General features: G+C 40.6%; 1 protein-coding gene across 2 annotated transcripts in view; it reads right to left on the bottom strand.

Annotated features, from left to right (window-relative positions):
* LOC133484629 (probable E3 ubiquitin-protein ligase MID2) overlaps positions 1–12,212 on the bottom strand; it is a 120,321-nt gene that overhangs the window by 35,512 nt on the left and 72,597 nt on the right. Inside the window, exons 3-4 of one of the 2 annotated variants that reach the window (XM_061787507.1) lie at positions 11,815–11,880; positions 7,563–7,658 (exon numbers count right to left, since the gene is read on the bottom strand). In XM_061787507.1, coding sequence (XP_061643491.1) covers positions 7,563–7,658; positions 11,815–11,880 — 162 coding nt within the window. The remainder of the gene's footprint in view (positions 1–7,562; positions 7,659–11,814; positions 11,881–12,212) is intronic. The other variant, XM_061787508.1, reaches the window with a different exon arrangement.

The raw sequence follows: 12,212 nt of genomic DNA, 5'->3' as shown, positions 1-12,212 counted from the left end.
CCGTGCCGTCTTAAGTGTTGGTGCAGAAACGAAGTACCTTTGAAGCCAGAGTAACGTTCACTCTTGAAAGCCAATGACAGGATAACGACTTGGAGTTCACGGTGTAATGAAAAATACAAATTGTACAAAACCCAAATTTAAATGTTGTATGACACATATCCTATATAATGTCCTATTTCGTATGGTTATAAACTATGACACTTTTTAACAGGTGGGTGGCTTCATCTGACTAACGTAGCATCATTCCACTCTCTCTCTCTCTCTCTCTCTCACGCTATCGCTAGTCACATGACACGCTAGTAACAGTTCGAATAATGATTTTTTTTAATTATCCTATCTTATTTTATTTAAAAAAAAATTAATGTAATATATTTACGGTATATAATAATCGACAATTATTTTTTAACTAAATTATTCAGTATGAAAATAAAAACACATCAACTCTGTATAATAAATTTAACAAACTAACCAATATTTAATTGGGTCCTGCATTAGGAATGAAGTAACAGTCAGTGAAGAAACCGTTTCAAATGTAGGAACAGTGCATCACACCATGTAAAGTGAATTTATGCAACATTCTGACAGGAAAAAATTCCAATGAAGCTGAGATGTTGTGTAAAACAAATAAAAAACAGAATACAATGATTTTCAAATCCTTTATCAAACTATATTCAATTTAATACACTACAAAGACAATAAGTAATGTCAAACTGATTTTTTTTGGCAAATATTCACTCATTTTGAATTTGATGCATGCAACACGTTCCAAAAAAGCTGGGACAGGGGCATGTTTACCACTGTGTTACATGACCTTTCCTTTAACAACACTCAAAAAGCATTTGGGAACTGAGGACACTAATTGTTGATGCTTTGTGTGTGAATGTGGCTTGGCATTGTCTTGCTGAAATAAGCAGGGACGCCCCTAAAAAGACGTTGGTTGGATGGCAGCATACAGTATGTTGCTCCAAAACCTGTATGTACAGAACCTTTCAGCATTAATGGTGCCTTCACAGATGTGCAAGTTACCAATGCCATGGGCAGTAACACACCCCCATACCATCACAGATGCTGGCTTTTGAACTTTGCACTGATAAGAATTTGAATGGTCCTTTTCGTCTTTGGCCCAGAGGATACAATGCCCATGATTTCCAAAGATACTTTGAAATGTGGACTCGTCCACTTTGCGTCTAGATGACCTCGGGCCTAGAGAAAATGGTGGTGTTTGTGGGTGTTGTTGATATATGGCTTTCGATTTGCAGGGTAGAGTTTTAACTTGCATTTGTAGATGAAGCGACGAACTGTGTTAACTTACAGTGGTTTTCTGAAGTATTCCTGAGCCCACATGGCAATACCCTTTGAACAATGATGCCTGGTTTTAAAGCAGTGCCGTCTGAGGGATGGAAGCTCACAGTCATTCAATGTTGGTTTTTGGCCTTGCCACTTTCGTAAAGAGATTCTCTGAATCTTTTGATGATACTACGGATCGTAGATAATGAAATCCCTAAATTCCTTGCAACTGTACATTGAGAAACATTCATCTTAAACTGTTGGACTATTTGCTCACACAGTTGTTTACAGAGTGGTGAACCTCACCCCCCCCACCCCATTTTATACCCAATCATGACACTCACCTGTTTCCAATTAACTTGTTCATCTGTGGAATGTTCCAAAAAGGTGTTTTTTGAGCATTCCTCAACTTTTCTCCATCTTTTGTTGCCGCTGTCCTAGCATCAAATTCAAAATGCTAGAATATTTTAAAGAAAACCTAACATTTATTAGTTTGGACACAAAATGTCTTGTCTTTGTAACTTATACAATTGAATGTAGATTGAAAAGGACTTGCAAATCTTTTTAAACAACATCCCAACTTCATAGGAATTGGGGTTTGTAATTAATATGAACTTTGCTGACTTGCAAATATGGAACAAATACAGTATAATTAAGATATCGACTACATCAAGGTTCAAATGACCTCAAAATCAACAGGGTTATAGCCTATCCCTATCTGTTTAATAAAATGGGGAAGTCTTCTTGTGGTTGAGGTTTTATCTAAATGTAACTGCACAAAGTGACAAATCCATTGTCATACAGTAAATATGAAAACAAGGTAAAGTTTTTTTTTTATAACAAACTAAAAATGGGACACACTTAGAATAGTACATGCACAGTGGTAGTCATGTGACAACAATTCAACATAATTTTGTGGAGTTGTAGAAATTTTATATACAAAAGCTTTCTCCCCCATCCTTTACGTACAATAGAATACATAATGAGTCTCTCCTGGCGTATCTCCTATCATGTCTTTGCACAAAACACACTTTTTCCCCGACCGTTCCATAAATACAGGAAGCAGGAAGATCCCAATTTGGCTTTTTAGCTCCTTGGCAATGCATGCATAGTATTTGTTTGCTTTTCATCAACAGTTAATGAACCAGAAACAAGAACGCATCAAGTTCTGAAACTCCCAGCAAAAGAAAATGAATAAAAAAAACAAATAAACACAAAAACAAAACAAAAAAAGAAGAAATGATGGAAGAGAAGCTGCTGTTATGTGCGTTAACATATCGGCAGTGTTTGATTGGATCTCCTGAATCAATACGGGATGATGCAAACTAGGAGGATGGGAATCCAGGTCGGCCTCAAAGCTCTTCAGAATTCTCTCTTTACACACTCCAACAACTTGAAAACTCCTCCCTCCTCCCGTTTGCCCTCTGAACCTCACTGCTTATACATAATGTAGTTTTTTGCATAGTCCTGTTAACAAACTCAATAATTGATCTATGTATGGGGATCAAAACATAACCAATTCACAATTGGAACAGGTAATGAGATTCCAAATTATTTATTTAAACCTTTAGAACAGCATTTTAGGTTCTATCTGTCTAGAGTGAGGCATGTTCTACTTCATACTCCATTTGTATGCAGACAACGGACAATCTCCACATGCCGTTGGGTTGGCCTGTACTTAATGAATCACGCAGTAGTCATTTAGCATTGACCAGCTGAGCAGATGCATTCACAGACCTCAAAGTGACGCTTTAGAAAATGGAGCCTGGTCTGTATCATAACAAAATTTCTCAGGGAGGACAGCCAAATCTGAACTGGATGAATGGCGTTTATTTATTGTTCGTATGGGCGTATTTAATACAAATCATTATAGTGTGTGTTTAGTACAATCAATGTTTGATGGCTACGCTTAAGCTTCACACTGCTGGCTACATCCATTTAAATCACAACACAGTTCCAAATAGAAAAGGTCAATAGTGACAGCACTGCCTGGTGTTTCATTTTCTGCAGACAGTTATGGGTTCACATCAGGACGTCGTGTCGCTACAATGTGCTGTGAATGTTATCGTACCTCAAACAATATAGTATATATTCCAGGTTCCAATCCGGTATTTCTATGTGAAGTTTGCATGTTCTCCCCATATCTGTGTGGGTTTTCACAGGGTACTTTGGTTTCACCCCCAACCCCCCGCCCCCACATTCCAAAAACATGCATGGTAGGTTAATTGAAGACTCTAAGGTGTGTGTGGATGTGAGTGTGAATGGCTGTTTGTCTATATATGCCCAGCGATTTGTTTGCAACGAGTTCAGGTTGTACACCACCTATCACCCAAAGTCAGCTGGAATTGGCTCTAGGACACCCGTGACCCAAGTGAGTGTAAGCGGGACAGAGAATGGATGGATTAACGCAATGATGATTGTAATTGTGACTCACAAATTACAAAAGGGCTCAATCAGACCATAACATTCAAGTTTCAAAGTTGTGCACCCGCCAGTGAACTTAATTCTCTTAGTGTATTCGAATCACCAATTGCAGTAATTGGACTATGCCAGTTTCAGCTTTTAAGTGAAGACGATTCTATTATAGATGATTCTAAAACAACATAGCAGTGCAGTTCTTGAATATATCGTTAATAAATAAATGTAATTAAATTTAAGTGACCTCAATTTTTGACCGGTAGTTGGAGTTTAATTAAGTAATGGATTAGACTGCTGATGATTCTAAAATCATAACCAAGAAGAAAAATTAGAGCATAGGAAAAATGCAAGACAGACATTTATTGCTCTATTTTTTCTGTGAAAGATTACGTTTTATTATTTTAATCAACCTTGTGTATTTCCTTTGATGCAAAGGGACTAATGCAAAGTATTGGATCAATCAGTACACTGAAACTCAAATCAAGGCTAGTTTCCTTGCCTGACCTCCAATTGAAGGGACAGTTTGCAGTTAAAATTTTTTTTAATATCTGTACGACCTGACAGTAGAATATTATTAAAATTATCTTATGAAAAAACTACCCTCTCTGGCCCCATCTATGTCCTTAATTTATTTTGAATAATTATTTTACAACTGGACACGGCTTGAGAAGAATAGCCTACCAGAGCATGTAGAGACAGGATGCGTGACCGACAGGATGCGTGACCGACTAGTCTGCGAATCATCTATAAATGCACACACAGCGCGTCGTGGGGGGACAGACACAGCAGCCTCTCGCAAAGGAGACTATTATAGTTTCTGGTTTCCATGGTGAAGATTAATTGACTCCGATTCGCGATAAAAGTTTAAAACAAGGAATTGGATAGCTCTCTACTTCAAATCAAGGATAAAGATACATAACGGTGGTGTCCTATATGTGGACGGCTGCATATACAGACCCTTTCCAAAAAATTTTAACATCATGGAAAAGTTTATCCATCCATCCGTCCATTTTCTGAGCCGCTTCTCCTCACTAGGGTCGCGGGCGTGCTGGAGCCTATCCCCAGCTATCATTGGGCAGGAGGCGGGGTACACCCTGAACTGGTTGCCAGCCAATCGCAGGGCACATACAAACAAACAACCATTCGCACTCACATTCACACCAACGGGAAATTTTGTTGTCAATTAACCTACCATACATGTTTTTGGGATGTGGGAGGAAACCGGAGTGCCCGGAGAAAACCCACGCAGGCACGGGGAGAACATGCAAACTCCACACAGGCGGGACCCGGGATTGAACCCCGCTCCTCAGAACTGTGAGGCAGACGCTCTAAACAGTCGTCCACCGTGCCGCGGAAAAGTTTATTTATTTCCATAATTCCATTCAAAAAGTTAAGCTTCCATAGATTATAGATTCAAGTATTTCTTTCTTTCTTTTTACATAATTTGGGCTTCCAGCTCATAAAACCAACGAAATCAGGAATTCAAACCATTAGAATACTGTGAAAAAGCACCACTTACATGTCAGTTATTGTATATATAAAAAAAAGAAAAATCAAGGTCAATATTGTCATGATTCATGCGAGAGTTCCTCTTTTGGAGCTTGGGTGGCGCCTTGCAGCTTGTCTCTCCCTCTTCCCCTCTGTCTCCCCAGCAATCAGCATCACCTGTGCATCGCACCTGTCTTCAAGCAGCACTGATTACTACCTGCATTTAAGCCTGCCAAGTCCAACAAACCTTCGCCTGAGTATTGAACTCACATACACTGGCCGACACTCGTACTTCCAGGTTTCTGTGGTATGCAAGTAATTATCCTACGAACCACATCCGTAGTCACCCGATTTTGTTCTCTCCCGTCTCCAGTGTACCTTCCGTGCCTTCCCCGCCTCCCTGCATGCTCCAGCTACGCCGCCAAGCCACACCACCTGCTCGCGTTCCCGCTTCCTGCTCGCTCCTTGTCCCCGACGGCCCTGCACCTCACTTTGGATATCCTTACCCCGTGCCAAACTAAAATAAACCATTCTTAATCTATTCCCTCCACCTCAGTCTGCTCTTGGGTCCAATCCAACTTCGCACCATGACAGATATGTTAATCTTCAATACATGGTTGGGAATCCCTTTGCTTTAATCACTGCCTCGATGCGCAGTGGCATTGAGGCAATCAGCCTGTGGCATTTCCTGGGAGTTTGGAGGCCCAGATTTCCTTGATGCTTGCTCTGAGTTCTTCTTTGTTTTTGGGTGTGGTGCCCCCCATCGATTCCCAATGGGGTTTAGAACCGGCGTGTTTACTCGCCAGTCAAGCACTGTAATGGCATGGATATTAAACCAGGTTTTGGTGCTTCTGGTGGTATGGACAGGGGCCAGATCCTGCCGGAAGATGAAATCTGAATCCCCGTACAGCCATCCTCAGCAGAAGGATTCAAGAAGTCCTCTAAAACATTCTGGTAGACTGTTGCGGTGACCTTGGATTTAAGGAAGCAGAGTTTACCAACACCTTATATATATTTAGATATTTCGCACTGGACCTCAAGCAGCTTGGGTTCTGTTCTTCCTCCAAACCCTTGGACCTTGATTCTCGAATGAAAGGCACACTTTACTTTCATCGGAAAAGAGTCATTCCAGTCCTTCTTTTCTTTGGCCCAGTTGAGATGCTTCCTACAGTAGGTTGGCTCAGGCTGAGAAGTGGCTTGACCCAAGGAACCCAACAGTTGTAGCCCACTCCCGGATGTGTCTGAATGTGGTGGTTTTTGAAGCTGTGATTGCCGCCTCATTCCACTCTTTCTGGGTCTCTGCTAGACCTCAGTTTGATAATCCGCGGAAGCCCACGGTCATCTCTTTTTCTGGTGCATCTCCTCCAGCCACATTTTGTCCTTCCACTAGACTTTCCATTGATATGCTTGGACACAGCAGCCTCCTTACCAATGAATTCTTGTGGCTTACCCATCCTATGGAGGGTATCAATGATGGTCTTCTGCCCAGTTGTCAAGTCTGCAGTCTTCCCCATATTGAACCCAAATGAAACAATGGAACCAAACTGAAGCAATTTAATGACACCTGGGAAAACCTGTGCAGGTGCTTTGAGTTTAGAAGATGATTAGTGTGTGACACTCAGTTTAAAACATTTATGGCCTGAAAAATTTGGGCTGATTTCTTCACAGTATTGACATTTTTTTAATTCCTGATTTCGTGGGCTTTATGAGCTGGAAGCCTAAATTATGTAAAAATAAACGAATAAATACTGAATCCATAATATATGAAAGTTTAACATTTTGAATGCCATCCATCCATTTTCTGAGCCGCTTCTCCTCACTAGGGTCGCGGGCGTGCTGGAGCCTATCCCAGCTGTCATCGGGCAGGAGGCGGGGTACACCCTGAACTGGTTGCCAGCCAATCGCAGGGCACATAGAAACTAACAACCATTCGCACTCACAGTCATGCCTACGGGCAATTTAGAGTCTCCAATTAATGCATGTTTTTGGGATGTGGGAGGAAACCGGAGTGCCCGGAGAAAACCCACGCAGGCACGGGGAGAACATGCAAACTCCACACAGGCGGGGACGGGGATTGAACCCCGCACCTCAGAACTGTGAGACTGACGCTCTAACCAGTCGGCCACCGTGCCGCCACATTTTGAATGGAATTATGGAAATAAACTTTTCCATGATATTCTAATTTTTTGGAAAGGGTCCGGCACCGACGTCACCGTTCTCACCAAGTTGATCTCTCGTTTCTTTGGGCAGAGGCAAGAAGGGGGCGGGGATTGCTACATTCAAATCTTGCTACCAGTTTGAAAACTGCATACTCTTCCTTTAATGGCCATTCTAAAACATTTACACAGAAACAGACAGATGCTGCATACCTCAACCTGTTGACAAATCTGGATGAGTTTGGCCATTTGGTTCTCCAGTTCACTGTTTCTCTTCACTAGGTTGGTCAAGTTGTTCTCCAAGGTTTGCTGTGGAGATGGAAGTGGAGGAACAGACAAAAGGAGCAGGGAGAAAGGGCAAAATTCATGAAAACAAGCCATTGTAAACAATAATTTTACAAACGCAATCTACCCCGTGGGTAAATTGCCATACAATGAAAGAGAAAAAGTGCAGTCATACATTTTAAAGACTATGTAAAAGGACCCAACAAATAGTGTTTTGTGAGTGAAGTTTGCTGAATTTGAATCATAAAAAAAAAGAAAAAAAAAAAAGAAAAAATATCACCAATTATATAAAATAAGGTTGCCAAATAAGCCAAAAATGTTGATTCATCAATGCATTGCAGTACTTCCCCCGCAAGTCAATATCGATTCAGCAAATCCTTTGAATCGATGCCACTCTTGGCCATTCCGGGTGTCATGAACGGAACAGAGACATGACAGCGGGGTGCTTTGTGTTTGATTTACATTGTATGGACAGAAGCCGCAATCGATCAAAAAAACAACAAAATGGCGACTCAAGCGAGTGTCCACACACTATCTGTCACCAAGAAGAGAGCGACTTCTACTTTTTACATTTTACATTCCTCAGTAAATCCAGAACACACGGAATGGACAAAAGACACCCAAACCACTGCACAATTCCAACATGAAAACATGTCAGAAGTTGCCATCCCAAAGCTGTACACAGAGTTAAGACAGCGGTTTTGGAGTCGTTGAATTGGGGAGAAAGAGGGACTCTTGGACTTCCAAGGCGACTGACTATGTACGTACAGTAACTATCACTTCTCATTTCATTTCTAAAGAGTGGGAATTAGTGTTAAATGTTCTCAAGACCACAGACCTGCAATGAAAGCCACACAGAGACAATAAATGAATGGGGTTTGAGGAAGAAAGTACTGGCAATTGTGCCGCAAAAAAAGTCACATTATTACATTTATTGGATCAGGGGACTAACTGACATAATACAGCATTTTAACAACCACACAACAGGGCGCTAGGCACGCTGGGAAATCCTCTGCATGCGAGCCGCCATGTTTTAACGATGATGTCATCGTCGACGTCGTCATGGCGGCTTGCTATCAGAGGATAACCCAGCATGCCTAGAACTGTTGTATAGTTGTTAAAATCCTTTTTTTAAAATTTCAGTTAGTCCCCTAATCCCATAAATAGTTGTAATGTGGATATTAACAAAGTTTGTGTTTATCCTTCCTCTGGAGCTTTTGTTGTGCCTTAACTATTTTTTTTTATTATCTTGCACCAGGAGTGAACTTGTTATCCGCATAACTCTCTAGTTTACAGTACGATGTGAAAGCCAGCTGATGTGCCAATGGCCACAGGTGGAAAAGACCTCCGTAAAGCTGCAGTGTCAGAAATAAACACTCGGATGCAAGTCTCGATACTTAAACACATAATATAGGGGTGGATGAATTTTTTTATTTTAATGTGAATCTAAACAGTACGTACACTTGTAAATCACAAGATTGAAAACTCATTTATGGCTTCTCTAAAACACATCTACTCATAGACCTCATTTTACTGTGAAATAGTTTTCTTTTACTATACCTATAATACACACTATTGATTTTCCAATATTTTTTTGGGAAAGAAATGCGCATTATACACGAGAACGTATGGCAATGCAAATGGACAACACACAAAAAAGCATTTGACACTGCAATAATGGGGATGACGCTTGGGATGGCAACACATACACAGCATTTGATTATACAAAAACATTGTTTTAAATTGATTTATTGTAGGAGTTCTTAAACTTAAGCCTGGTATTGTCATATAGTGATTACTAAACATTCTATTCAGACAAGTTTAATTTAATCCCATTATTGTATGCAAAGTAATGCTCTTAGGGTGTCCAAGATTCTAAATACACCTAAAAAGGTAAAAAACAAAACAACAAAAAAACACAGTTGTGTCTAATCCTTTAAATGATGCTCATATCGGTTTACAAATGTTAAGAAAATATATTGTATCAGTATTCAATATCAATACATACATGTACACTACTGTATCAAGCAATATCAAGCAGAGAAATGGTGACAGTGTCTCAAAATACTTTAAAAAGGAAAACATGATAAATAATTAAGCTTGTGATGGATATTTTATTTGTTTAGCATAACAATTTAAATTTTTGTTTACTGTATTTATGTTGGCGGCACGGTAGACAACTGGTTAGCATGTCTGCCTCACAGTTCTGAGGTCCTTGGTTCAAATCCCGGCCCCGCCTGTGTGGAGTTTACATGTTCTCCCACATCCCAAAAACATGCATAGTAGGTTAATTGAAGACTCTAAATTGCCCGTAGGGGTGAATGTGAGTGCGGATGGTTGTTTGTTTATACAGTGGGTACGTAAAGTATTCAGACAGGTGATGAGCAGTGCCTGGCTTTCTCCACACATGCCACTTAGACTTAAGGCCAACAATTTCTATCTTGGTCTCATCAGACCAGAGAATCTTATTTCTGACCATCTTGGAGTCCTTCAGGTGTTTTTTTTAGCAAACTCCATGCGGGCTTTCATGTGTCTTGCACTGAGAAGAGGCTTCCGTTGGGCCACTCTGCCATAAAGCCCCAACTGGTGGAGGGCTGCAGTGATGGTTGACTTTCTAGAACTTTCACCCATCTCCCGACTGCATCTCTGGAGCTCAGCCACAGCGATCTTTGGGTTTTTATTTACCTCTATGACCAAGGCTCTTCTCCCCCAATTTCTCAGTTTGGCCGGACGGCCAACTCTCGTAAGGGTTCTGATCGTCACAGACGTCTCCCATTTCAGGATTATGGAGGCCACTGTGCTCTTAGGAACCTTAAGTGCAGCAGAAATGTTTTTGTAACCTTGGCCAGATCTGTGCCTTGCCACAATTTTGTCTCTGAGCTCTTCAGGCAGTTCCTTTGACCTCATGATTCTCATTTGCTCTGACATGCACTGTGAGCTGTAAGGTCTTATATAGACAGGGGTGTGGCTTTCCTAATCAAGTCCAATCAGTATAATCAAACACAGCTGGACTCCAATGAAGGTGTAAAACCATCTTTAGGATGATCAGAAGAAATGGACAGCACCCGAGTTAAATATATGAGTGTCACAGCGAAGGGGCTGAATACTTATGGCTGTGTGATATTTCGGTTTTTCTTTTTTAATAAATCAGCAAGAATTTCAACAATTAAGTTTTTTTTTCTGTCAATATGGGGTGCTGTGTGTACATTAATGGGGAATAAAAGGAACTTAAATGATTTTAACAAATGGCTGCAATATAACAAGGAGTGAAAATTTAAGGGGGTCTGAAAACTTTCCGTACCCACTGTATGTGCCCTGCGATTGATTGGCTGGCGACCAGTTCAAGGTATACCCCGCCTCTCGCCTGAAGATAGCTGGGATAGGCTTCAGCACGCCCGCGACCCTAGTGAGGATAAGCGGTACGGAAAATGAATGAATATATTTATGTTTAATGTATTCATATCACGTAAAACAAAGTCAGGAAAAAAGGTTCCTGATGGAAGCAATGCACATCAGTTTTTTTAGATATGCAGCATCAAAAACTCAAGATAACTCCAGTCAGATCCAATTAAAAAAGATAACATAGCTTCTAAAATAAGATTACTTTAGAAACTATGTTTTAATATGGAAAAAATATATACTGAAAACTAACCTAAAATACAATTTAAAGGACAATATCTTGTTTCAATATTTTATTTAATTTTACAATGACATGAGCCTAAATAAAACCATAGACTCCATGAATTCTAACAATCAAAGGCTCAATAACTTTGACTGAAATGCGCATAGAGCCACATAAAGATGTAAATGTGAACAAGCGAAATCATAAGTACAGAGTGGTTCAAAGGGAGCAAGTAAACGATGGACACAGCTGGCAGAGACAAAAAAACAAACAGACAAACAAACTAACAACAGCTGCGATGAGAACAAAGCGGCATTCTCGTCATGCATGTGAAGGGGAAGACGATCAGACTGCCACCTCGTCACTGATCAGACCGTCCCATCTCTCCTCTGCCTCATCCTGGACTCATATCTATCTCTTACTTTATGCTGCTTCAATAATTACTCAGCTTGCTTATCTCCATCCTCATCCTTTTTAGGTGTCTACCTGTGTGCACTCCAACAGAAGGGATGAGTGGGTGAGGGTTGTTAGTTGGTGAAAGACAGCCAGAGAACTCACCGCAGCGCTTGTCTTTGAAGCCTCCATTACCGCATCTGACACTCTGCCCGGGCTCACCTGATAAGCCTACAAACACACACACATACACCCACGTAAATGCGCACACACACAGATGAGTGTGGCCAAAATGCATGAAAATGGAACAATTTTTAAAAGCAAGCTAAACACCCCAAACCTGCACTCAGAAGGATATGTTTTCATCTTAATTGTTTCTCAGAGAGAACTATACTTTATTTCATAACAGTTTTCCAAATAACCTTTTTTTGGGTGCAGATTTGGAAAAACATGCAAAGCTAGGAATCTGTTGACACTGCAAGGAGTTTTTTAAAATCAGTTTGTCTGTGTTGAAGTTCACTATTGCATAAACGTGGTTAGATGGGTGATTAATCAGAAAGTTA

Source organism: Phyllopteryx taeniolatus, chromosome 10 (assembly GCF_024500385.1).
Source record: "Phyllopteryx taeniolatus isolate TA_2022b chromosome 10, UOR_Ptae_1.2, whole genome shotgun sequence".
NCBI lineage: Eukaryota > Metazoa > Chordata > Actinopteri > Syngnathiformes > Syngnathidae > Phyllopteryx > Phyllopteryx taeniolatus.
The sequence above is the reverse complement of the archived record's forward strand: the minus strand, read 5'-3'. Positions and strand labels throughout refer to the sequence as shown.